This window comes from Protopterus annectens, chromosome 1.part2, assembly GCF_019279795.1.
Source record: "Protopterus annectens isolate FY-2018-M chromosome 1.part2, PAN1.0, whole genome shotgun sequence".
NCBI lineage: Eukaryota > Metazoa > Chordata > Ceratodontiformes > Protopteridae > Protopterus > Protopterus annectens.
This window is the reverse complement of record NC_056727.1, coordinates 109,140,609-109,167,465: the sequence shown is the minus strand read 5'-3', so window position 1 is coordinate 109,167,465 and position 26,857 is coordinate 109,140,609. Positions and strand designations below refer to the sequence as shown.

General features: G+C 42.9%; 1 protein-coding gene across 1 annotated transcript in view; it reads left to right on the top strand.

The window, feature by feature from the left end:
* Window positions 1–26,857, top strand: part of PSME4 (proteasome activator subunit 4) — a 2,990,260-nt gene that overhangs the window by 1,774,414 nt on the left and 1,188,989 nt on the right. Inside the window, exon 29 of the mRNA XM_044055122.1 lies at window positions 16,600–16,736. Coding sequence (XP_043911057.1) covers window positions 16,600–16,736 — 137 coding nt within the window. The remainder of the gene's footprint in view (window positions 1–16,599; window positions 16,737–26,857) is intronic.

Sequence of the window (26,857 nt, the reverse complement as noted above, 5' to 3'; positions counted from 1 at the left end):
GCATACTTTAGTTGTTTGTCTTTTTGCATCATCTTATCTTATGATAAACGTGGCAAGACCTTGATAGTGTGTCAGGATATACTCCATTAGGGCAGATGCCACCACTGCAGTTTTCCTGTAGAATGCTTCTGCCAAAAGCATTTGTAAGACTGATACTCTAACCTCTGTTCTTGCTTTATTGAAGTATTACAAGTTGGATGCCTGGTCCAGAAGTAGGTTGTCTTTTCCTCTGCAGTACTGCAAAGTATGCTTTAGCCCACCATCCAAGTCCATGGTTGGAGGCATCCACTGCTTGCTACTCTTCCAATCACATTATGAGTGTTGTGCATTAATAATCTTTATGATGAATGAAGTACACACAGATGTCTAAATTGTAAGATCATTGATGCAGTCGGAGCTCCCTCTCCCAGCCCCACAAGTCTGACCTTTGATCTCCTGACATATCCTCTTGACTTTTGGGTATCTGCTTTGTTTGTGATTGTGGGTAATCACTTATGTTACCCCTTTTTTGTGCTGGTTCCTGAGGCGCAGATTTAGTAATTCATAAGCATTTACTGTAGTAGCACCCTGACTTAGTTTCAGGACTACAGTTCTTGTAGGCACTGGTATGAGTTTAGTGGGGAGGCGATATCTTTTTCCCCTCCATGGATAAATAGTGGGGCTAGGATACAAGGTTGCTTGTTAGTAACTGTCAGCACTAAAAGAACAGATGTTGGGTAAGAAATAAGCTTGCAACCCCACTTCTATTACGGCATCCGCTTGCTGTTTCATTTTGACTGCAAGACAGATAATCAACCTGCTGTACTTTCCATTCATGTTATGAATCCATTACAGCATCGATTGCTTTTTTTACTCAGATGTGACCAGATATGTGATTAGCCTCACACTTGCATATTCTTACCATTTCAGTTGTTGTATAGGAATAGAGGCTCCTTGACTATATCAGGAATACTGACCATCTCCCTGTGGATAGTTTTTCTCTCCACCAGTCTCTGTTGTTGGGAGTCCTTAAATGTTGACATGTGCATACTTTTGCATTACTTATTTAATTTTAAATGTCATCTTATCTCTTTATTTAAAGGAATGTGTTCTGTTACTGGCATGGGGCAAATTGTCATATTTTGGCATGTATGTGCTTATAAAATTAATACATTATATCACAGAGTGGTTGTGTTACTGCTGGTGTACAGAAGTCCAGGAATGATGGATTTTACATAAAAAATTATGCACCTAAGCAAGGTTGCTAAGGTGGGTTCTGTCATAGATTCACTGACACATTATGAAAGTATTACTCATTCTGCAGTAAGATTGATCTGATGATGCAAACCAGAGATGGTGTGTATGAAAGGTTTGCAAGTACCATAACTCTAGATCCTCTCGGGAAATGGATCTTCAGGGTAATAATTCACCCATTTTTCTTCTAATCATGAGAGTTTTGAAACTTCTGTTGATGGAAGGGAAGGGTCTTCAATATCCCTGACTGTTATCTTCCTTTTTATTATTTGGGAAAGAACAGGGGTCAGAAGCCTGTACTCTTCCTTTTTATGAGCTATTCCTTCCACCTTGCTGATGAAAGCAGATTCCTGGATAAGGAGAAGCAGTCCAATGAACAGTTGTATCTGAAGAGCTTCATCTGGTAGTAGTAGATTATGTCTGCCCTGCTGTTATGGAGCCCTTGATGCTCTATACAGTTATTATAGCTGTCACATAAGTTTACTGTCTTAGTTGTAAACATATTAAGACTTTTGACTAAAATTTTTAATGTGGTCAAAGCTGCATGGTTTTGCCACACTACTGTTATGATTTCAGTGCAGAATTAAAACTTTTGATAAACCATCATGATCTAGGAGAAAATTTGTGCAAAACACATCCATCCAGTATTGTCAAATTGCACTTGATTCCTATAGTGACCCACCCGTGAACAGCTGCCATAGTCCACAGAGTTTGACAGGTACAGAACAGAAGTAGATTACCAGGTATTTCTTCAGTTTCACCAACACACATGCTTACATGTGTGTTCACACAGACGCACACACCTATGGACAATTTAGAAGTGTCAGTTTGCCTATGAGTTTGGGCTTTGAGAGGAATGTGACGTACCTACAGAAAATGCAGCCATCAAATATGTGTGAAAAAACTTTTGAATACCCAAAATTGACAAATGCAGTAAGTCTTGTGCATAGCAACAGATGATGTGACCTTTCAGATTATAGCTCATGTGACTGGCATTTTTCAATGCAGTTTGAATCAAAATATTCTTACTGGTTAAAATATTGACTTGAAAAAACAATTTTGAATGTGGAGACTGAGTTACTGCCATTTTGTGATAAGATATCAATGGATAGCTGTTTCATAGCACTTAAAATATAGTTCTGATGTTGTCAGTCTTCATTTTATCCTTGACAGAGGAGTTCGTTTCTGACATCAGTTGAACTGACTCAACTGTTATTACAACTCGCGCCAGCCAAAAACTTTCGAGCTTCACCTCTACCTAGAATCCCTCTCTCTCAATTACCTCAGATTTAATTTGCTGCTTTCTGAAAATGGTTGTGTCTAGGTACTACTCTCATGTACTAGTGGGTTTAGGTATATTTTTGCCTTTTTCTTACAGTTTCTGCCTCTTTTCCGTTTTCATCTTTCTTTTTACACTTAGTGTATTCCTCAAAGTATCATTGTTGAGACTTTTCCCCTTTACACTTTTGTGTATTTCCCACTATCATTGCTGATAGTCCCCCTCCCTCTCTGTTGTAGTCCTTTTCTTGTCCCTGTAAACACTTGTGTTTCTACAACTGTCATCGCTGATTGTCTCCTTTCCCTTTTCAGTCCTTTATAAAAATATAGTAAAAATAATATCCTTCCCTGCTGTCACTTTCCCTTTCTTTGTGGAGTGATATTTTTCTTTAGCTGTTTTTTTTTTTTTTTTTTTTTTTTTCCTCTAGCTGTTTTCCTTGTTTTGACATGGCTGAGAAAAGTAAGGGCCCATCTGGTTTCAAAAAATGCCAGAAGTGTGGTCATAAAATTCCATCATCTGATTTTCACTCTGTATGTATTGTCTTGGCCCCCCACCACTTATAGGAAGACTGCAGCATTTGTCATGCCATTTGTCACGCCACCAGGCTGTTGTGGAAAGGCTTAATAAGCGTATTTTAAAAGGACTTCTTCCTTTAGCGTTTGGTGAAGCCTTGTCTGCCATAGGTAAAGCAAAGACAAATGTCTCATCACCTTCATCCTCATCTTCTATGGAAAAAAATAAGAAAAGAAGAATCTGGTTCTGATCTCCCCATCGGTTCGAAAAACCAAGAAATTGAAGACCTTGATTCTGAAAGTTCCCACAGGACAGCAGGCCTCTGCTGCTGACACTTCGGTGTCACCATCCATTTCAGCACCGATTGCAATTTTGAGCCCTTCAGTGTCGAAGGCCTCATTACAGGAATTGACTACTGCTTCACCTGCTAAGACGACTTTGCCTAGAACTACCTACTCTCCATCAGTTGATCCCTTTGCTGGGGAGTTCCCACAAGTCTTTTTTGCAGAGGCCTAATTCCCCTTCCGTGTCGCCCATCCACTCCACCAAAAGTCTTTCAGAACTCAACGTGGAGAGGCTAGTGAATAACATTTTATGGGCTAGAGGGCTTTCCGGCCCCCCTTCGGTACTGATCCATCTGGGTCTTGGTACCAAAACTTCCTTCACACCATTAACTAACTGGACAGTACAATGGTGCAAAGGTAGTAGTGTCGCCTCACAGCAAGAGGTTCTCTGGTTTGATTCTTGGCTGGGGTGCCTTCTGTGTGGAGTCTGCATGTCCTTCCTGCATTTGTTTGGGTTTCCTCCAGGTGCTCCAGTTTCCTCCCATGTTAAAAGATGTGTCTGGAGCATTTCTCCCTGGGCCTCCACTGTAAATTGACTTTGTTCCAAGTTGGGCTTTCCCAGTAAACAAATTGTAAGTAAAAATAAAAACTATTCCTCTAACCTCCTTGGAGGCCTTTATTCTCGATCTCCCGGCACAACTGTACTGGTTCCAGAGTTGTTTGCTTCTTTGGAGCCAGTAGTTACCTCGAGCTTTATTTCTAAACCAGAGACCTCCCAGAGCCGTGGCTACGCTGCCGGTTCTGGGGTACAGGTCTTGACTCTAGGTTTTTTGGAGCCATCCCTGCTTCTCAGAGCTTTGGCTCTAGTTAGTAGTTAGTTTGGCTCTGGCTACGGACTTGAGGGTCATTTCTTTGGAGTGGGGAGAGACCCCAGTTCTGAGGCAGTCTTTCTCTTTTCCGGGCTCCCTTTCCTCTTCAGGAGGAGGGGGGCTGGCCTTCAAGGCTGTGCAGAGGGCCCTGTCTCTTGCAGAGACTCAGTTGGCACCTTCCCCCTTGGAACAGGTACCTCCCTCTAGTTCAGTTATTCCTCCTGCCTCTCCACTGTGATAGCGGGTGCTGAAGCCTCAGGTGTCACAGGCACAGGTACTGTCATCTTCTGATACCTCCCCAGATTGTTCCCCTGAGGAGGTCCCTCAGAAAAAGGAGTGCAAGAGGAACCACTTGGATTCCACCCAGGAATCGGTCACCAAAGACAGATTTTGATGAGGGGGAAGGGTCCCCACAGTCACCCCCTGAAGATGTTTCATTTGGAGATATCCTGGAAATTTTAAAACAGAGGGGTGGCTGGAAATCCCAAAACACTTTCTGTAAGGAATCTGTTTACCTGCAGGCTTTCGGCACCTTCCCGTCTACCTCTTGGGTGACTTATCCTGCTGATGAACTCATTTATTTAATTTCACAGTGGGTGTGGAAGGCTCCAGACACCATCAAGTTCATCCCCAAAAGACCAGATAAGATACTATCTGCCCCCGAAGATAAACAGTTTTGGGCCAAGGGGTTAGCTGTAGATGCTATGGACTTAGCAGCTGCCACTAAAAAGGAATTTGCTGAGGAGAGTTCCTCTGTCCACCCACCCAACAGTGAGTCTCAGGCTATGAAAAGATTTGGGAAACAGGTCTACGTTTCCTCGACCTTCAACATAAGGTCCTTGAATTTTTTGGCACATTTTACCAGATTCCAACTGGATCTGATTAAGGAGTTGTCAGACACCCTGGCAGGAGTTGTAAATGAGGGAGTCCCAAGAGAAAATGGCTTTCCAGTTGGCCACCCTGGAGCTGTCTCCAATTCATCCATGAGGCTGATTGCCCATAGAGCTGAAGGGACATCTACAGCAGCGGGGTACAGGTGTAGCTATAAGGTGATACGCCTGGATGCACTTTTCTTCCACTGGAGGTAGTCAGGGGCAGCTTATCTTTGCACCTAAACACCTGGCTAAACCTAAACGATTCCTGGGTGCAGTGGATTGTATTCGGAGGCTATATCATTGCCTTTTCTCAACCTCCTCCCATTCACAAGAAAATCCCTAATGTCCCACCCAATCAGAGGGATTCAGCAATGCAAGAAATTCAGAAACTGCTGGACAAATGAGTCATCCAACAAGTCCCACCAGACCAAGAAGGATCCAGAACCTACTGAAGATTCTTTTTAGTGCCAAAAAAGACAGGGGACTAGAGACCAGTTTTAGATCTTAATGTTCTGAACAAATCTGTTTGGCAAACAAAATTCCGGATAATCACAGTACAGTCTATTCTCTCCTTTCTGAAGAAGGATGACTGGATGTGCTCAATAGACCTTCATGATATGTATTACAATGTTAAAAATGGACAAATGCTTCAGAAAGTTCCTCCACTTCCGGATGGGAGCCAGTCTTTACCAATTCAGAGTACTGCCTTTTGGACTCACCACAGCCCCCAGGGTGTTTAACAAATGCATGGCAGTAGTAGCAGCTCACTTGAGACTGAAAGGATTTTGAGTGTTTCCGTACTTGGATGGCTGGCTCATAACTGCTTCGACCAAGCATCAGTTAATTGTAGCCAGAGACTACACCCTCAACATCTGTGCCCATCTGAGGATTACGGTAAATCTAGTAAATTCACATTTAATCGTGACACTAAGTTTAGAATTCATAGGAGCAGTATTGAATACTCAAATAATAACAGCATCTCTTCCTTCAGAATGATATCAGAGTTGTAGTTTAGGTTCAAAAGTTAATTCACAGAAAGAAGGTTCCAGCATGGTTAGTCTTGCGACCTCTACGTTCCATGGCACCTTCTATAACTCTAGTGCCACTAGACAGGTTACACATGAGAATTCTACAGTGGCTACTAGCCTCCCAGTGGTCTATCCTTCATCACCAGCTGTCAGACCAAGTACTGATCACCAGTCATGGCAAAATAGGTCTTCGTTGGTGGATATATTCTGAACAAATTCTTCACAGCCATCCATTTGTTTTTCCAGAGCACATGGCCATAATGAACATGGATGCCACCCATATGGGGGGGGGGGGTGGCATTATCTGGGCAAGCGGTCTAAGGCACTTGGTCCTCATTAGAGGCCAACATGCACATCAGTGTCCTGGAAATAAGAGTGGTGCTTCTTACATTGCAGGCCTTTCAAACAACTCTTTCTCAGGGGACTACTGCAGTTCAAATGGACAATATGTCAGTGATTTGGTACATCAACAAGCAGGGAGGAACCAAGTCTTACCCCCTTTGTCGAGAAGCCGTCTGAGTGTGGCAGTGGGTGACCTTGTCCAGCCGCTTTCTAATAACAATGCATATTCCTGGGAGTTCCAGTGTGATTGGAGACAAGCTGAGTAGATTCATCCCTCCGTCTCATGAGTGGTCTCTCACTCTAGAAGTGGCAAAGATGATATTCCATCATTGGGGTCAACCTTGCTGCGACCTGTTCGCTTCTCCCCTAAACAAGTGCAGCAATTACTTTGCCTTGATTCCCTCTCCGGGAAAGTCACCCAGAGACACACACTTCCACGATTGCCCTCCCCCCGGTCTCCTGTATGCCTTTCCTCCCCGATACCTCTAATTCCCAAATGTTTACAGAAAGCACTCAGTTTGAAGAGCACAGTGATCCTCATTGCACCTTTTTGGTCTTGAGAGATTTGGTTCCCCTTTTTTTGGCCCTATCTGATTCAACAACCTTGGATTCTGGACCAGGTAACAGATCTTCTGTCCCATCCATGATAGTCTTGTTCACCCAAACATTTTGAACCTCAAGCTGACCGCGTGGTTCCTCCAAATCCATTAATTGCCAGGCATCCTAATATTTCCTTTCCAGTATGCCACATTCTTTTGTTGGCTCATAAACCTTCCACTCGAAAACTATACTCCAGTAAGTGGAAGAGAATTACCATTTGGGCCCATGAAAAATGAAGTGTACCTTTTTACTCTTCTATGGAACATGTACTAGACTTTTTAGCCTCTCTATTCAATGCTCTGAAGCTTCTCCTTCCACCATCAGACTACAGTTGGCTGTTATCTCTAACTTTCATGATGGTTTGGAAGAATGTCAAGGCATATTCTACAAGGTCTATAGCCACTTCAGTGGTCTTCCAATCTAGAGCTTCAGTGGATGACATATGTGCAGCAGCTACTTGGGCTTCTCTCCAGGTTCAAAATGTTTGGGTGAACAAGACCATCATTCGGATATTGGCAAAGGCTCTTGCCACCCCCATAGTGCCTTTTTTAGGCAAGGCTCAAAAGTCAAACCCACCTCCATAGACAGCACAAGAAACAAGAAACTAAGGATGTTCATCGTGTTTCACTGTTGCAGTCATGGCTGTAGGGTTCTCCCCTGCCGGCAGGCAGCCCTCGGTCGGCCAGAATCCCAAAGTCTGGGTCCGGTGTCGGCTGTTCAACCATGCTTCCTGATGTCAGAGCGTCAGGAGTACAAAGCTGACAGCCGACGCCATCTTCTCCAGTCTTTCTTGCCGTGCGGTGATAGCAGTTCGCAAGTGCCGGTCGGCTCACTCCTGATGAATTTTTCTGATATACTTCAGTCCGAAGATTTTCTTCTCCACTCAAAGCTAAGTACCCCGTTGGGGAAACTTTTTTCTTGCTCCACTCCGATGTCAGAAAAAGTTAGTAATTGTATTTCATGTGGGAAGCAAATACCTCATAAGGATTTTCATTCTTACTGTATTCCTTGCTTAGGCCCTGACCACGACGTAGCTAGTTGTCGGTTTTGTGCTAGGTTCAATCAATGTACAATTAAGCGAAGGTACGAATTTGCTTTTCATTACTTCGGTAGGCGCTTTAACTACAAAATGTCGTCGGATACGGTTCCGGCTACCGGAGTTCACAAACATCGCAAGGATAAAGACAGGCCTCCGAGGTCCAAATCTGATGATAGCGCACAAGCGGAGCCAGCTTCAGGTTCGCCCGTCGTTAGTGAGGCGCTTTTGCAGCCCCTGTCGTCGGCCATTTCAGAACCGACGGCCGAAACGGACTCTCATGAGGAGCCAACCAGGCCTTTAAATATTTCTGTTGCAGGACCTTCGGACAATGCTCCTTCAGATGGGTCCGGAGCCGCTGTGCAGGTACCGGCTTCCGAAGGGGTTTTCATCCCTACTCAGCTTCTAATAAAGGCAAAGCCAAAGACAAAGGCAAAGACTCCATCTAAATCAAAGACTACAACACAGGCCTCTTCTGATCCGGCTCCCAAGTCACAGAAACAGTTACTCAAGATGGCGGAGGATTTACTTACTATGATTAGGGGTTCTCATCCCCCTCTAGATAAAAGGCCAAGGCAGGATGTTTATTATGATTCCTCTGATCAGGCTTCTGTTTCCTCGGTTTCTTCTTCTGATCAGGAATATTCTTTCCCCCCTTATGAGGATTCTGATGCTGAGGAATCCATTCCTTCAGCTTCTCGCCCTGAAGATTTCTCTTTTGGGGAAACTTTGCATGAAATGATGGAACATTTCCACTGGGAAGGACAGGAGTATTCAGAATCTAAGAAAAGACTGAGGGATTTTCTTCTTCTTCCCCAACATAGACCCCTGGCTATTCCTCCTGTTTTGGATATTGTGGATGATGCCTTTTCGGAGGCTAACTTAACCCCTGACTCTTTTCCTCCTGCTCCTGTTAAGCCTGATAGATATTACAGGGTTTCTGATTCCCATCAGTTTTTATACAAGAACCCTTCTGCTGACCCTGAAACCATTTCTCAGGGTCGTAAGGGAGTTAAGGCCGCTTCTGCCAAAAATCCCATTCCTACTGAAAAGGATTCTCGATCCTTAGAAAGATGGGGCAAAAAGGTGTACACTTCTGCTACTTTGTCCATTAGGGCTTTAAACTGTCAGTTTCATATGCTAAAATACCAGCAATTTCTCTTGTCTGTTTTAAAACAAAAGCTTACTTCCATTTCTGCCTGTGCAGATGATAAGGAATTACATGACTTATTGCATGCCACTGAACAAGTTGGGAAGCATGGTTTACACTGTGGATTTGATGCCTTGGAGGCTTCTTGTAGGGCTGCAGCCTCTGGCACAGTCATTAGAAGGCATGCATGGCTAAAGGAACAAAATTTGCCAGAACAAGTAAAGGCTAAATTATTGGATGCTCCTGTTCAGCATAATGTTTTGTTTGGATCAAAAGCTGAAGAGGTGATTAAAAAGATGGAGGATAAGGCTAAATCCATGCAAACAGTTAAAGATTTTTTACAAGTACAGCCACCTTGATTTAGCAGGAATTGGCCTTCTAAAAATTGGTCTTTTCCCACTTCAGACAGGCCTCAGAGGGGTAGATATAGACGCTCTAGAGGAAGGCCTCAAACACAAGCTTCTTATAGACCAAGACAGTGGACTGCTTCCACCCCTAGGGGAGGAGAGGACAGGTCACAAACTCAAAGGAAACAGACTCAAAGACTCCCTCTGTTGGGCTACAGGAACCTCTTGCCTGGAAGCCCCTCTCGGAGGAAAACTCTCTCTTTTTTATCAAAATTGGACTCAAATAACCCAAGACAAGTGGGTTTTGGATGTGGTTTTAAGAGGTTACAAATTCCATTTTCATACCTTGCCAAGGTCAAGCGGATGGCCAGACCTTCCAAAACATCAATGGACAGAGGCCTTAAACCAGGTGGAAGCTCTTTTGGCTATGAATGCCATAGAACTGGTTCCACTTTCAGAGATGGGAAAAGGTTTTTACTCAAGGCTCTTTCTAGTCCCAAGAAAGCAAACCTCATGGAGACCCATTCTTTATCTGTCGGTCTTGAACACCTTTCTAGAGATTCCGAAATTCAAGATGCTTACTCTACAGCAGCTACTTCCAATGCTGTCCAAAGATGCATGGATGGTAACTTTGGATTTAAAGGAGACATATTTACACATTCCCATCAGGCAGGATCGCAGAAAATACCTCAGGTTCAAGGCCGGATTGAGGCACTTTCAATTCTCTGCGCTGCTCTTTGGATTGTCTACTGCGCCCAGAGTCTTCACCAAATGCCTGGCTCCAGTAGTAGCTTTCTGCAGACTCAAGGGAATTCAGATTTACCCTTATCTGGACGATTGTCTAATTCAGGCAGACAACAAGGATGTCTTACTTCAACATCTAGAATTTGTACAGAACCTCCTCAAGTTCCTGGGATTCTCTGTAAACATAAAAAAGTCAAATTTGACACCATCACAACAGATGACTTTTCTGGGTGCACTTCTAAACACCACAACCCAGATGGCATTTCTGACGTCCGAAAAACAATTACAGCTGGCTTCAACTTTCAGAACCTTGGCAACTTTAACTCAACTATCTGCAAGGAAATTCCTGCAGGCTTTGGGTTACATGGCCTCCTGCATCCTTCTCGTACCATATGCAAGACTACACATGAGGAAAATACAGTGGTACCTAAAAAGTGTATGGTCTCAGCATTGCCACAGTTTAGACATACTGATCTCCGTCCTTCCTTGCCTTCAAAAGGAATTTCTTTGGTGGTCCAGGGCATGTGCTCTAAACAAAGGGAAACCCTTCCTTCTGCCTCCGGCCACTCAGATTCTAACCACGGACGCCTCGGATTATGCTTGGGGAGCCCATTTTCAGGGCAACTGTCTGCAGGGCCTTTGGACAAAGGATCAGAAGCACCTGCATATCAATTTAAAGGAAATGTTAGCCGTTCAGAAAGCTCTATTGGCTTTCAGGAATCTTTTACAACCAGGACAACTATTAATACGGACAGACAACACCACAATTATGTGGTACATAAACAAACAAGGGGGATCTCATTCCTATCCCCTTTGCAGACTAGCCATGGATCTATGGAACACAGCTCTAGCTTGCAATCTGGATCTTCAAGCTCAGTTTCTACCAGGGAAACAAAACTTCCTAGCAGACAGTCTGAGCAGAAACCTTTCGGATCCACACGAATGGATGCTGGACACCAAAATATTCAGGATGATAACAGCAGTCTGGGGATGTCCTCACATAGACCTCTTTACATCCCATCTCAATCGTCAACTACAGAATTTTTGCACCAGGACTTTCCACAGAGAAGCTTGGAAAGTGGATGCCCTGTCATTCAGTTGGAGGAACCTCTCGGGATATGCCTTTCCGCCTCTTCCTCTTCTTCCACGGGTCTTATTGAAGATAAAACAGGACAAGCCTAAGATGATAATCTTGCTGGCTCCAAATTGGCCTCGGCAGTTTTGGTATCCAACTCTAAAAAAACCTATGCCTGGAGCCCCCTTGGGTTTTACCTCAGTCTCCGAACCTTCTGTCCCCACATCAGGGTCAGGTTCTACACTCTCATGTCAGAACTCTCAGCCTGGCGGCCTGGTTAATCCAGGGCTCTTGATTTCTTCTTTCCTACCCAAGCAGGTTATGGATGTCATTTTAGAAGCCAGACGTCCTAGCACTAGAAAATCTTATGCAGGAAAATGGAAAAAATTTGTTCCTGGATGCAGGCTCAGGATTCTGATCCTCTTCTTCCTAACATTACTTTAATTTTACTTTACTTGACAGATCTCTTACATAAGGGTCTCTCTTTCTCTTCCATTAAGATACATGCCTCTGCTATTTCTGCTCATTATAATACAGACCCTCCCATCTTTTCCCACCAGCTCATGAGACAGTTTCTCAGAGGAGCTAAGAACTTAAGACCTCCTAGATCTCCTCCTATTCCTGCTTGGGATCTCAACTATGTTTTGGAAAAACTGACCTTGCCTCCTTTTGAGCCTGCTGCCTCTTCTGACATCAAGTTTTTATCTTGGAAGACAACTATCCTGTTAGCCCTAACCTCTGCCAGGAGAGTTTCAGAGTTACAAGCTCTTATGGCTGTGGAACCTTATATTATTTTTCATCAAGACAGGGTATCTTTGAGGACTAATCCTACCTTCATGCCTAAGGTGGTTTCCAAAGTGGCTTTAAATCAAACTATTCACTTGCCAACCTTTTTCCCCACTCCTCAAAATAAAGGGGAAAGGATCTTACATTCCTTGGATGTACACAGACAACTACGTTTTTACCTGAACAGAACCAAGGACATCAGAAAATCAGAACAACTGTTTGTTTCTTATGCTTCAAGTTCCCAAGGTAAAGCCATTTCAAAACAGACCATTTCTAAATGGATTGCTCATGGAATCAGATTTTGTTATTCTCACCATAGAAAGCAAATACCAGGGAGTATACGGACTCATTCCACCAGAGCTGCTGCCACTTCTGCGGCCTTCCTCAGGGGGGTTCCTACCAAAGACATTTTGGAAGCTGCAACTTGGAGTTCAGTGCATACTTTTTGAAAGCACTACAATCTACCTCTCTACTCTAAGTCCAGGGCAGGCTTTGCCTCTGCAGTCTTGCAGGGCCTTTTAGCCACCCCTTCTTCTTTATGACCACCTCCCTTTCTTTCAGCTTTGGGATTCTACCCTACAGTCATGACTGCAACAGTGAAACACGATGAACATAGTACAGTTGTGTACACCTACCATAAATGTAGATGTTCGAGTGTCTTCACTGTTGCAGTCTGGGTTTCCCTCCCTCCTGTCCCCTCTTATTTTTTTTTCCACCATTCTTCTGAGGTGTATTTACAAAGGTTATGGGACCTTTTTCATTTTGGGACTCCTGACATCTGAGGCAAGAAAAACTGGAGAAGATGGCGTCGGCTGTCAGCTTTGTACTCCTGACACTCTGACGTCAGGGAGCATGGTTGAACAGCCGACGCCGGACCCAGACTTTGGGATTCTGGCCGACCGAGGGCTGCCTGCCAGCAGGGGAGAACCCTACAGTCATGACTGCAACAGTGAAGACACTCAAACATCTACATTTATGGTAGGTGTACACAACTGTACTGTAATGCTGCTAAACGCCAGAAGTCTTGGATGCACGCACTCAAAGCTCTCCTCAGTATGGAGAACATAGATATCTGTGCAGTGACAGAAACCTGGTTCAAGGCTCCAGAGAGCACCCCAGCACTACCAGGTTATACCTCATATCATGCTTTTCAGCCCCAAAACTTGGACCGAACCACAAAAGGAGGGGGAGTGTCCATATTTATCAAGGATATCCACACCTCCAGGTTAGTGGCATTGCACGAAGTATCGGAGACCATCCATGTGCAACTAACAGTGGGCAAGACTGCTTTTCAGTTTATAGCATCCTACAGACCACCCACTCAAAGTTAGGAATCCCACTTGGCTTTCCTGAAAACATTGGAGAACATGAAGATCTCTCTGAACACCATTATACTGGGTGACTTCAACTACCCAAACATAGACTGGGAACACTACTCAAGCCCCAGCACCTTAGCCCAAAGGTTCCTGGAAATTATAAACTCAAATGCTATGGAACAACTAGTCACCACTCCTACAAGAGGGGATAACATACTAGACCTGGTCATTACCAACATGGGGACTCTATGCTCCACACCTGAAGTATATCCCTCATTGGTAAGATCAGACCATAAATTAATTTCACTGGATGTCCACATCCTGACCCCACCCCCAGCCCAGAAAACCACAGTGAAAAACTTCTCAAAAGTGAACTTCTCACTTCTCAAAACCGAAGTGGAATCCTTCAAGGCCCCAGGGCCAGTGGAAACTACGGCCCAAACTGCAGAATCCTATATAAACGCATTCTACGGACATCTCCAGGAATGCATGGATCATGCTATCCCAAACAAAGCCAAAACCTAATCATCCAAAGGCAGGCGTCCAGTCTGGTGGACCCCAGCCATAAATAAACTATACAACAGAAGGAGGAAGATACTACATGATAGAGCAAAATCCCTAAAAGGGAAGGCATCCCTGATCAGTACTAGCAAAAAATTACCATCCCTCATAAAATCCTCCAAGGCCAGCTTCGAGAGAAAAATTGCTCAGGACACTAAAGACAATCATAAGGCTTTTTTCAGTTATGTTAGGAACCTGGGATGCAACTCCCAGACTTGTTCTGAGTTGATTCTAAACGACAAGAAATACACTGAACCCACAGACATCGCCAATATCCTGGCAGACAGGTTCAGTGCAAACTCCCCCCCCCCCCCCCCAGAAAAAGAGCAAGTATCTATCCCGGCAGAGGGCTGCCTCCCAAACATCTCTGATGCTCAGGTGAAGGCTGCCCTCTCCAAAGCAAAAAACACTGCTTCCATGGGACCAGATGGCATCCCGGGTTGTGTCCTACATGAACTCCAAGAAGAACTAATCCCTCATATGAAACATCTGTACAGTCTCAGCCTCACTACAGGATATGTGCCCACAGAATGGCGTACAGCAACAGTGGTCCCACTCCACAAAGGTGGAGCCTCCACGGACCCTGGAAACTATCGCCCAATAAGCCTGACTAGCTTAGTCTGCAAGGCTATGGAGAGGATCATCATGGAGCTCATAAACAAAGACATTGGGGACCTACAGACACCAGATCCTACCCAGTTCGGCTTCATCAAGGGCAGATCCTGCCTTTTGAACCTGGTTGACTTCTTCGAAACAGTCACCAAAGCCATAGATGAAGGGAAGGTAGTCCACACAGCCTATCTGGACCTAGCAAAGGCATTTGACACAATACCCCACTCGGGCATCATAGATAAGCTATCCAGCTTAAATATAAACCCCTATGTCACAAGATGGGTCGCAAACTGGCTCAAAGACAGAACCCACAGAGTGAGAGTTGCTGGAGCCATGTCAGACTCGAAACCGGTCACAAGTGGCATCCCACAAGGTTCTGTCCTGGGACCGCTCTTGTTCAGTATATACTTTTCCGAGGTACAGGCCAACGTGGGAGGACTATGGCTCACCAAGTTCGCAGACGACTGCAAACTAGGCGCCATAATCAACTCTCCAGCTGACACAAACATCCTTCAAAAAAGTCTCAGAGAGACGGATAACTGGTGCCAGAGCCATGGTCTAAAGCTAAATGCCAAAAAGTGTATAGTCATACCCTTTGGCAAAAACAATGTGCCCACAAATTACCACATAGGCGGTAACCCATTAAGTACAGAGCAAGTAATTAGGGATCTGGGGACCCAAGTTGATAGCAATCTCTCCTTTGACAACCACATTGCCAAAGTGGTTAGAAAGACCTTTTACATAGCCCACCTCATCATGAAAGGATTCACATCTAGATCAAGAGAGGTAATCGTGCCCCTTTATTCATCCCTCATCAGGCCCATCATAGAGTACAATGCCCCTTTGGGGATGTACCTTACCCGACACCTGCAGCAATTAGAAAGACCCCAAAAGTACCTCACCAAGAGGATCAACGGACTCAAACAGATGCCATATGCTGCTCGGTTAAAAAAACTCCAGCTCTACTCAGTTGCATACCGCCTACTTCGAGGCGATCTATGCCTGACATATAAAGTTATGTCCAATCCAGAATTAATGGACATGCTCCACCTCAGTAAATCTAAATCCCACGCTCGAGGGACTTGAACCTCAGCACTGAAATAAATAGAACTTGCTGGAGGGACAGATTCATAACCCAGAGGCTCCCTTCGCTCTGGAACAGAATTCCAATTCATGTTAGGCAGAGCACCTCACTGAATCTCTTCAAGAAGAATCTTGATGAGTGGATGGGGGATCGTAGGTTTGTCCCAGGGATTACTTCCATGTCACTATTAGACAGAGGCACAGCAAACTAAACCTTAAAAAGGGCACAGTATACTCAAATCAAGGGGTGGTGTAAGCCAAACAAAATCGGGCTAAGCTTATAATTGCCCCAGGGCAGATAGCCTAGTATGAACCTATGAACCTATACCTTTATTACTCATTACAAACTGGACGTGATCTGTAAGGGAAGATCATCCTTTGTCTCGATGGTGCTCAATAATATCCTTCCATGAGTCCACCCACGTTTTAGGTAGCTGGGGACTCTGACCCATCTGTCAAGGATAAAATGAAGATTGACAACATCAAATTAGGAAGTTATGTACTCACCATAATGTTCCATCTGTGTTGTCTATCTTCATTTATCCTTGAACCCACAACCTTGAAACACAGTTTATTTGTTCCTATGTCTTCTGCAAACTCAATCTGAGGTAGTTGAGAGAGAGGAATTCTGGGCAAAGGTGAAGCTTGATAGTTTTTGGCTGGCACAAGTTGTAGTAACAGCCAAGTCAGTTCTGATGTCGGATCTGAACCCATCTGTCAAGGATAAATAAAGATAGACAACACAGATGGAACATTATGGTGAGTGCATAACTTATTTTTTATGAACACAAGTTTCAGATGAACTAGTAATAGTTCAGAGTATCTTAAATACCTGATTTTGTTGTGTTGTATCCATGTACATGCAGATTCCAGAAAGGTGTGTAGAACAAGCTATCTTACTGCAGCAGTCTAGATATCCACCTGCCAATCTTCCCCCTCTTACAGCAGAAGAGCTTGAAATGGGGCTTAAAAGACAACAAGAAAAAAATGCAGAGGCCTTAAAGTAAGTAGTTAGCTTTTATATTCATTATAGAGTGTATGTTGTACTAACCACTGCAGTAAATCTGTGAGTACCATTAATAGTACAGTCATGAAAGAACCTACCATAACAGTAGATGTTATGCTGATCACTGTTGCAGTATTCCTGACGTATGGGTTGTTATCGCTGGTGTCTGGCTGAATCTTCAAACTGTCTCCAATCCAACAACCTGAAGACTACTGAGAGAGGTAGACTGGTCATCTAGGAAGGATGTAGCTCAAATAGGTAAGAAAACACCCCCGTTCTCATGTAACGGAGTAGAGGTTAAAGCAAAGGGAAGAAGAATAGGAAAGTTGAAGTGAGGTAGAGAAGAGGGAATGGAGGGTGGGATGGAACACTGCAGCTGTGATCATTAGGATATCTATTGTTGTGGTAAGTTGGGGCGGCCATGGTGGTGCAGTGGTTAGCATTGTCGCCTCACAGCAAGAGGTTCTCCAATTCAATCCTCGGCTGGGGTGCCTTCTGTGCGGAGTCTGCATGTCCTCCCTGTGGTCATGTGGGTTTCCTCCGGGTGCTACGGTTTCTCCCACATCCCAAAGACATGCTGCAGGTGGATTGGACACTCTAAATTGGCCCTAGGTGTGAGTGTGTGTGTGTGTGTGTGTGTGTGTGTGTGTGTGTGTGTGTGTGTGTGTGTGTGTGTGTGTGTGTGTGTGTGTGTGTGTGTGTGTGTGTGTGTGTGTGTGTGTGTGTGTGTGTGTGCCTTCTGTGGAAGGTTGGGCACCGGGCTGGCAACTCGACACTGTAAAACTCCACTGCCAATCATGAGCGGACAGGTGATTTGCTGTGGCGACCCTTAACCGGGAAAAGCCGAAAGAAGAAGAAGATTGTTGTGGTAAGTTCTTAACAGCTGTACTATGTCCTGACTGAAATCACTGTTGCAATATTTCTGACATATGGGTGATTCTCAGAGCTGAAAGAAGAAGGAAGAGTGGTTGGCTTCTGAGTAAAAGAGTTGTCCAGCAGTCTGAACAAGTCTGATCTGGCAAAAGCTGCCCTAGACCTGGAGAAAGCATCAGTTTTATAGTGTTCAGTAAAGGTGTGTACAGAGCACCAAGTGGCAGCCTCGGAGATAGACTTGGAGTTTAGTGTCTTTTAAAAAGTCCCTGAGGAACCCGCTGCCCTTATGGAATATTCCTTAGGGCAAGAAGACTAGGTCTTACCATAGTGAGAGTAGCAGAAATAAATGGCCTTAGAAATCCAAGCTACAGTAGTTTGAAGACAGGCTGTCTCTGGTTAGGGTTCATAAATGATGCAAATGGCTGGTCAGTGTTTCTGAACAATTTAGTTTTGTCCACTTAAAATTAGAGTTGCCTGTGAATGTCCAGAGAGTGTAAGACTGTTAGCTTGATTGAGGAACAGTTGTTCGCTGCCTTAGGGTTGAAGGATGGATTAGCCCTGAGAGTCACCCTGTTCTTGTGAAAAATAATAAAAGGGGAATGGCCATGAGAGCTTGTAACTCACACTCTTCTAGCAGAGCTGAGAGTCAAGAGAAGGATAGTTTTCCAAGTGCAGAATTTTAGAGAAGCAGAAGATGCTGATTCAGAAGGAGGTAGTGTAAGGTTTTCTAGTGAAGAATTAAGATCCCAAGGGGGAGACTCCCTGAGGAAAAGCTTGACCTCTGCCCTAGCAATAAGTGAGAGCTTGGAAGCAGGATTTGATAGCTGATGAGTGAGCTTTTATAGAATAGTATGGAAAACTTGATTGAAGTAGTTCACAGAGATATTGCAGCATAGCAGGAGCTTCTCTTATAAGAGTGGGTCGTGACTATATTTACGGCAACAATGGGAAAACCTTTTCCATTTGACTGTATAAGATTTTCTAGCTTTGGGTCTCGTAGCCTCTTATAGGAGTTGAACAGCCTCTTCAGAGAAGAGGTGTCTTTGAGAAATTACAATCCTATCATCCAAAGGATCAAGTTGAGAGATGGAAGATTTGGGTGGAGCAGCTGTCCTGGTTGTGTTATCAGGTCTGGTTGACAGGTTTGTCGGGTGAAATAGCAGGGGAAACCAATGCTACCTCACCAAAATGTTATTAGTAAAAGGAATTTGGGTGCTTCCTGTTGTGCACTGAGAAGAATTGTTGGAAGAAGAAGCAGAGGATGAAAAGCATAGAGAAACTTCCCTGTCTACTAGAAGGAAAATACATTTGTACTCCAGGCTATGGGTCAAGGGTCCCTGGTACAGAACTTGGGGAGCTGATGGCTGATGACTCAAAGAGGTCTGTCTGTGGAGTGCCACACTGAAGTGTGATCTGGAAAATCTCGCTTTTCAACATCCATTCATGGGGGTCTTCCAGGGAGCAGCTTGGGGAGCTTGCTAGCACATTGTCCAGAGAATGGATGTGGCTGTGAGAGTGGTGTCCATTTGGTTTGCTGGGTTCAATGCCTCCTTTGCTAATATGCACAGTTGGTAAAACCTGGTGCCTCCCTTTTTATATACCACATGACTGTGGTGTTGTCTGTGTACAGTAGGAGTGTTTCCGGTTTCCAGAGATGGGCGAAAATGGGAAGAGCTTGCAGAAGAGCCCTCACTTCCTTCAAATTGATATTCATTCAGGAATTGAGATTGCCATATCCCATGTGATTCTGTCTATACCCCCTCGTGCCTCATCTGAACTGTCTCTGGGAACCTGTTAAAGAGGAGGAGGTGGTATGAATGGCAGTCCTGGATTGAAGATAATTTGTCCCTTTCACCAAAGTAGCACCTTTTTGAGACAAGGAAGGAGAGGAATTGTAGTGTCCAAGGGGTGACAGTGCAGGGACCACACAAATTTCAGGTACCATTGGACTTTTGTCATGTGAAGTCTGACCAGGGGGAGCACAGGGACTGTGGCTGCTAGGAATCCCAAAGTCCTTAGCATCTCCCTTGTTGAGCAGTTGGTTGCAGAGTAGAGAATTTGGAAAAAAAGGGACCGACTGAACTTTCTTCAAGGGAACAAAGGCATGTATTTTCTCTGTCCAGTCTGCAAACCCAGGAAAACCAGATCCTGTGGAGAGACCATGTTGGATTTGTTTGGTAGTTTATAGTGAAACCCAGAACTGTCATAAGTTGGAGGCTGAAGTGTAGATGCTGACGAGGAATATCTAAAGAGAGAGCCTGACTCAATAGTTCATCCAAGAGGGGGAAAATTTGGATTCCCTGACTGCGACAGAAAGCTACTACTGGAGCTAGACACTTTGTGAACACTCTTGGAACTATGGAAAGACCAAAAGCAGAGAAGTAAATTTAAAATGTGAAAAGCCAGAGGAAAAGCTGAGGAATCGCGCACAAGAATGGATGAATTGTTATGTGTAAGTATGCATCCTTCATATCTAGTGACATTAAGAAAGCTTGGGGGAGGGTTAAAGGTGAAAGTGTGTGAAGAGAGAGCATTTTGAAAGATGGTACCTTCAAGTAAGTGTTTAGGAGAGACAGGACTAGGAGGGGTCTCCACTGCCCTTCTTTCCGTGGCACTAGAAAAATCCTGGAATAAAACCCTTTTCTCATGAAATCCTTTGGGACTTGCTGGATGATACTTTGATTCAAGAGATCTTGAATAATGGGTGCCAGAAGAGATATTTGGTTTTGAGGAGGTTGTGGCATGCCTTTCAGAGGGGGAATATTTTTCCAAGACATGGCATAATCGTCCTTGATGATGCATAGGACACAGTTGTTTGTGGTAATAGCTTCCCACCTGGCCAGGGAGAATGGCAGTCTTTGGGAAAGAAGAGTAATGGGACTTGGGGAGGGGGAATGCTGCAGAGGTAGTCACACATTTTTTGGTCCAAAGAGAGTCTTCCTTGTTAGAGGCTCTCCCTATAGTTTTTTTCAGAGTGCCTTTTCCTAGGGGGTTTTCTTTCTTTCTGAACTTTTACAGGATCCTTTCTAATGAAGGAGGTAGATTTAGATGCGTTGTTACTTTGGTATCTAGGAACTGAGAGAAGTAGGATCTGCCTGCAGTCTTTCATGGTCTTACCCTTGGACCTGGAGGGTTTTGAACAGGCTGGCAGCCTGGAGACCAAAATAGTAAGCCTTTGTCCAAGGGAGTGTCTAAATTTTTTGATTTGAAATCCTCAGGGATAGGCTGATTGTGAAGCCATGCATATCTGTGAAAAACAGATCCAGAGGCAGCTGCTTTAGAAGAAGCATCCACAGCACTGTAACTGCACTTAATGCTGTGCCTGGCTGTTTGTGTGTCCCGGAATAGTAAAGTGTGCATTTTATGCTTAGACTGTGTAGGAGGGTCCAGTATAACTTTGTTTAAGGAATGCAGGACAGTGATTAAATACTCTGTCATTTGAGTCCGGTAGTTAATTGCCCTGAAAACAAGAGTAGCAGAGGTTAAACCTTCTTTTTCCTTCTGTTCATCGCCCTACTGACTTTGTCCATAGGTAGGACATTAGCACTGGGCAGAAGCTTAGAAGGCTTATCTGAAGAGTGAGAGACTGCAGAAAGGTCTGCTACTGGATTCTTGTATAAATATTTTAGGTCTTCAGGCACTTTGTAAAACCTGTCTGATCTTTTAGGAATTGGTGGCTGAGAGTCAGGTGCAGTAGAGGTGGACTGAAAGGCATCCTGGACACCCTCAAAGACATGAGGGACTGGAGGAGGGGCAGGGGTACCCATCACAAAGAGGGTGTAATACCTCTTCTGAACATCTGAGATTTTTATGGATTGCCTTTCAAAGTGCTTCATCATGTTCTGTATTGTCTCTCCAAAGGAAGATTCCTCAATATGGGAATCTAGTGAAAGTGGGTCCTCTTCATCAGAAGAAATTTGTCTTGGAGAATGCATCTGAGAGGAATAGTCCAGAGAATGGAGTTGTAGTCCTGTAGGGTAGGTTTTTGAGGAGTAGCCTGTGGCTGAGGAAACCCAAAGGAGGGAGTTTCCCCTGAGAGAGGTCTATCCACTCCTTTTCCCTTGTTGCTGAGGGAGAAGCTACATGCCTAGTCTTCTGCTTTTCCTTTTTAGGCATGATGTCTGCCTGGATGAGCTGCAGACATTTGGATCCTGTCTGACTTCATTTAGAGAGTCTGGGATCTCTTCCCTAACTGTAGTTTGAGGGAAGCTGTGTAGTCCCTTGGAAGTGATGAGCTGTGGTTCCTTGGATGTATAGCAGTCTGCAAAATCTCCGGAGCCATACTAGCCTTTAACTGGGTCTTGGTAATAGGCAGCTGCAGATATATCAGAGTCAGAAATGGACTATAGATCTATTCGAGGCCTGTTTAGTTTTTTCTTTGGCCGCAGAGGGACGTCTATCCTCAACATAAGGGTTTTGGGAAAAAACGATTGAGAAATTGAGCAATATTGGGATTGTGTTACGGGCTTAAGCAAAAAGAAAAAAAAAGAAAAAAAAGCAAGACACTTGATATACAAGTCCTTGTATGGAATCTGTCTGGCACACACTCACTCACCTCCTCTAGCTGCCATGTAACAACTTTTAACAAAATAGTGTAAGCTAAAAGGAATGTTCCATGGAGCACATAACTGAATAAATGATAAAAGCAAGGGTGCCAGTGACCAAATGGCGATCAGTCCGATGGATGCTTGACCTGCATTCAGCCTTATGGCAAGATAGTGCGAGGATCCATGCTCATACATCCATCTGTATACCCCAGTGCATACAACCTGAGGTCATGCCTCAGATGTACGACCTTGGGGATGTAAAGCTTTTTTGCACTGGCTAGACACCACCAGTGACAACCCTTATATCAGGAGTACTGCGACAGTGATTTCAGGACATACAATTAGTTTAGCATAATGAAAGTGTATTTTGTAGTAATGTAATATCCACTAAGCTTCTTCAGTTGTATTCCATATAAATTGGCAATTTCCTGTTCTACATTCAGCATATACAATATTTTATAACACAAGCAAAGTTATTGAAAAATAGAGAGTGTCTCTTTTTCTCTCTCTTTCTTGTGCATGCACACAGTACTCCAAAGCTTAAAAAAATGTGCAAATTTTGTATTTTAATAACATAACATAAACAATTCACGAATTTAAACCTAGTGAAAGTAATTATTAGATAGTGATTATACTTAGATGAAATCTTAATTTAAAATTTCCACCTATTTAGTCATTTATTTTCTATAAAGAGAAAAAGATTTCAGAGAAAAAAGTCGTTCTGGGTTTTCTTATTTTACCACCCTCCTGTTTGATGATTTAGTGTTATTTGAGTTTGTCTTATTTGGTAATTGAAACCTCTACTATGGATTCTATCAGACATTCTTTTTAACTCATTGCATCCTGTAAGAGTATACGCATAAAAGTAAAAGTCCCTGTGATCCTGTAAGAGTGTACTTGTCTTTACAGGAGACTTCTCTGTGCTCCTGAAATGAGTATACTTGTCAATGATATCCAAGTCTAATTTCTAAAGTCCTGCTACAGATGCACACCTAAAACTAAGGCCTCAAGGTGGCATCTGAAAGCTGTCAAGATTTAAGCATGTATAGAAAAATGGTCAACATGGATGTTAAGAACTTGAGGTATTAAGGAACATTTGCAAAAACTTATGACAATGTGAGATTGCCCATGTTTACATTAATAATACAAAAAAGGGTGCAACACTGTCATGTTAGGAGTTATTTATGCAAGAAGTTGGTGTTAGTAAAAAAAAGATTTTAAAGCATGGTTGGTAGTATGAAGACATTCCAAGGTATTAATACTTTTTGGTAAAGCGGTTATGACTGTTTGCAAAATTAATGCATTTATGAAAAATATAGCTATGTGCTGTGTGATCTAGAGGTGAACAAATGTTGCCATCTTATACAAAACATTAAGACATGCTGTGTTGCCACTGATACTTGCCATCTAACACACACACACACACACACACACACACACACGTTTTGTGGATTAATCAGTATTGTTAGTGCTAGATAACAGTCATTTTCCATGGAAGTGTTGCTGTGCATCTTTTACTTAGCAGACATGGATACTAGATGTGGATCACCGCAGTAGCACTGCAGTTAATACTTATCATGTCACTATAGCTGTGATGATGTATACCAAATGCGCACTTGGCAATCAGTGTAGATAAAACATGCCAGCAGTTCTGTGGTACTCTGTGGATCTGTCTGAATTCTGGGCAGGGTCCATTCATTTTACTTTTTTCATTTCTGTGGTGAGTCCCCTTCCAGCACTTGAAATGTGAATGCTGCTCCTTTTAGCTTTCATTATGCACAGTGTTATTGTTTGCTTTTATGCTGGATCCGTTAGTCAGTTATCTAATGACTGAAAGGACTTTTCCCAGTCCTGTCAGTTTAGCTTGCTTATTCCAAGTATCATTTGCATATAATAGATTTGCAAGGGGTTGGAGAGAGGGCAGCTTGAATGATATGATTTGGGTTTGCAGTCTGTTTTAAATCCTAATGTTCCTTCCAAGCAGCCTTGTATTCTTGTATGTACCACAGAAAGTTATGTTCTTATTCTTCAAACCAAATTAGGAAAAACGGAGTGAGGCAGGCAAAGAACAAAACAAGTGTAAACCAGGAAGCTGTAATTAATAACTCAAATGCCGTTTTATTCAAAGTAAGCGCTTTCGGTAGGGAAGCCTTCCCCACCTTCTTCAGACCAATGATGTTCTTATTCTTGTCAGAGCACAGTGCCATGTCTGAGAGCTGTGAACTTCTCCAAGTTGTTGTTGCAGATATTTCTGTTTGTTCTTCAAGAAATTAACCATGGCATAATGATATTCTTTGGCTCCAGCCTTGGCATCAAATTGTCCATCACGTGTGTCCAGTGTGAGCTTTTTATATAATTTGTACTAGTGTTTCTTTTTACCATTTTCAGCAGTTGTTGAATATTTTCATTGTTTCTCTAGATTATTCTTCGTAGCAGTTTCAAGCAAAACAATGGAAAAATAAAACTGTTATATTTTGGATTAAAATATTTTCATTGATTGCAGTTCTATATCTATTATCTGTCTATATATATATATATATATATATATGTGTGTGTGTGTGTGTGTGTGTGTGCTGCTCAACATCCCACTGTATTTACGTTCATACTAAGCGGACGTAAGTGTGATCGGCTGTTATACAGACGGACATTAAGTGAAGCACAATAGAAAGTATAGAGTGCCGCTTACCGTACTATGGGATAAAATTTATCCCAGACGTTTAGTGGCGCATACTTATATGTATATGTGTGTGTATTTATTTTATATATATATATATATATATATATATATAAAAATATGGTTTACCTTCAAAATGTTGAATCTAAATGGTTGAAAATGAATTGGTTGAATGCACTATATTGAACGATCAAAATGTTGAAATAAAATTAGTCTAAACTCACAATGTCGAAATTATTGAATTTGCCCATTTCTGCACTGTAGTGCGATATTGGAGTTGGTATATTTAAGTAGGGATGGTGTCGGTGGCACAACCCCCCATATGGGGGGGGGTGCAGGGGGGCATAGCCCCCTGCAAAATAGTAGAGGTGATCTCATTGCTTTTTCAATTAAATGATTTTAGACATTTTGACCATTCTATGTTTTGGGTTTAGATGTTATTTTTCGACCAAATGATAGATATATATAATTTATATGTGTATATACACACATATTATTCTTTGCTAACTGTAGTTGGTAACTCTTTTGGATCTGTGCAAAGTGTTAGATTTCTGTGTGAAGTTTATGAAATATATTTTCAGTGGTTCTTGTAAAAAGTCTGCAGCCATAAAAATTAGAAATGTAAAGCTATCGAGTCCTATTTAATGTGTGAAGTGGTTAGAATAATGTCAGGTAGTTTGGTTGTGGAGTTCTTAAAACAGGTACAGCATGCATTACAAAAAAACTATATCAGGAAACCCCACCACCGCCAGACAGTCTAGAAGAGATCAGAGCATTAAGTTATCTTAGCTCTTTTGGATACCTTCATCATTTATCACTATGGAAGAGGGATTCAGCATTAAATGTTAAGTGCTGATGGAGATAGCAACTGTTGCTGGTAGCACAGATACCTCAGATCAGATAATTACTGGTGATAGCTGTGACTTATTTCTAGTAAGAACAGTTAATTTAGAGGCAAGTAATGTGTAAGTTGTTCTTGTGCCTTGTTCATATGAGACAGAAGTGAAGTAATGGACAAATCCAAGCAAGGGAGGCAAGGCAATATTAATTTCCCCAATCTGTGATTCATTCTGCTGACATCTTAACTGTATCTCTTGGCTATAAATCTCCGTCAAAGGTGATAGAAATGTCTGTTATGTCTGACAGTTGGCAGGATGCATCTTTGAACAAAAGGGATTATTCATTATTGACTTTTTGTCTCTGAGAAAAGATGGTTTTACATTTTAAAGAGATTCCTCCATTTGAAGTCTTTTGAAGCTTACTTGAGCAAATCTGTTGAAGAAGGCAAAAGTGAACTGTAGGCAGCTATAGCTGGTTATTTTCTTACACTTGTTTGAAGGTGTAGGGTACAGGTATGGGCATGGAATAGGATGAACTGTAGGGTGTAACTCTTTAAAGATGGGAAGGTCTTATCTTTCCCTTAAGCTGACATGGAGAATTTTGTCAGTGGGGGTGGGGGGTTGTCTTTTTGTTAAGGGATTTATTGGCTTCCAAGCATGCACTGACAGAAATACAAATTTTGAGAGAACTTTTAGGTGGCACAAATCCCCTAGTTTTGGACATTTCATGATTATAATTTGAAAGGTGGCATAAAAATGCTTCTTGACTCAATGTTCTGCAGAGCCTTGTCACCCCTTTGTGATGCATTGTAAAGTTAAATATTTTGGAGAGGTTGAACTAACAGTGTAAGAAAAGGGGTATGTTGCAGATCTGTGGCATCTAGCTCTTCTCTAGTGAGTCTTTAATTGATGTCTTTTGCATTTGTTTCTCACCCTATCTCTGCCCCATCCCTTTACCTAGATAGCTTTTATCACTGTTAGTGCTTTCTGTCTGGATTTCTGAGAGACTGACCCCATATTTTTCTGCATACCATAAGTTCCATCTACTGTAGGATGCATTTGAAAAGTCTTGTCAAAATGGGAAGTGTGGATGATATTATTTGGAGTCTCATATTTCCTTCATATGTCTTTGTTCCAAATTAGTTCATTTTGGGAGAGGCCAATGGTAGTAAAGACACGTGTTAA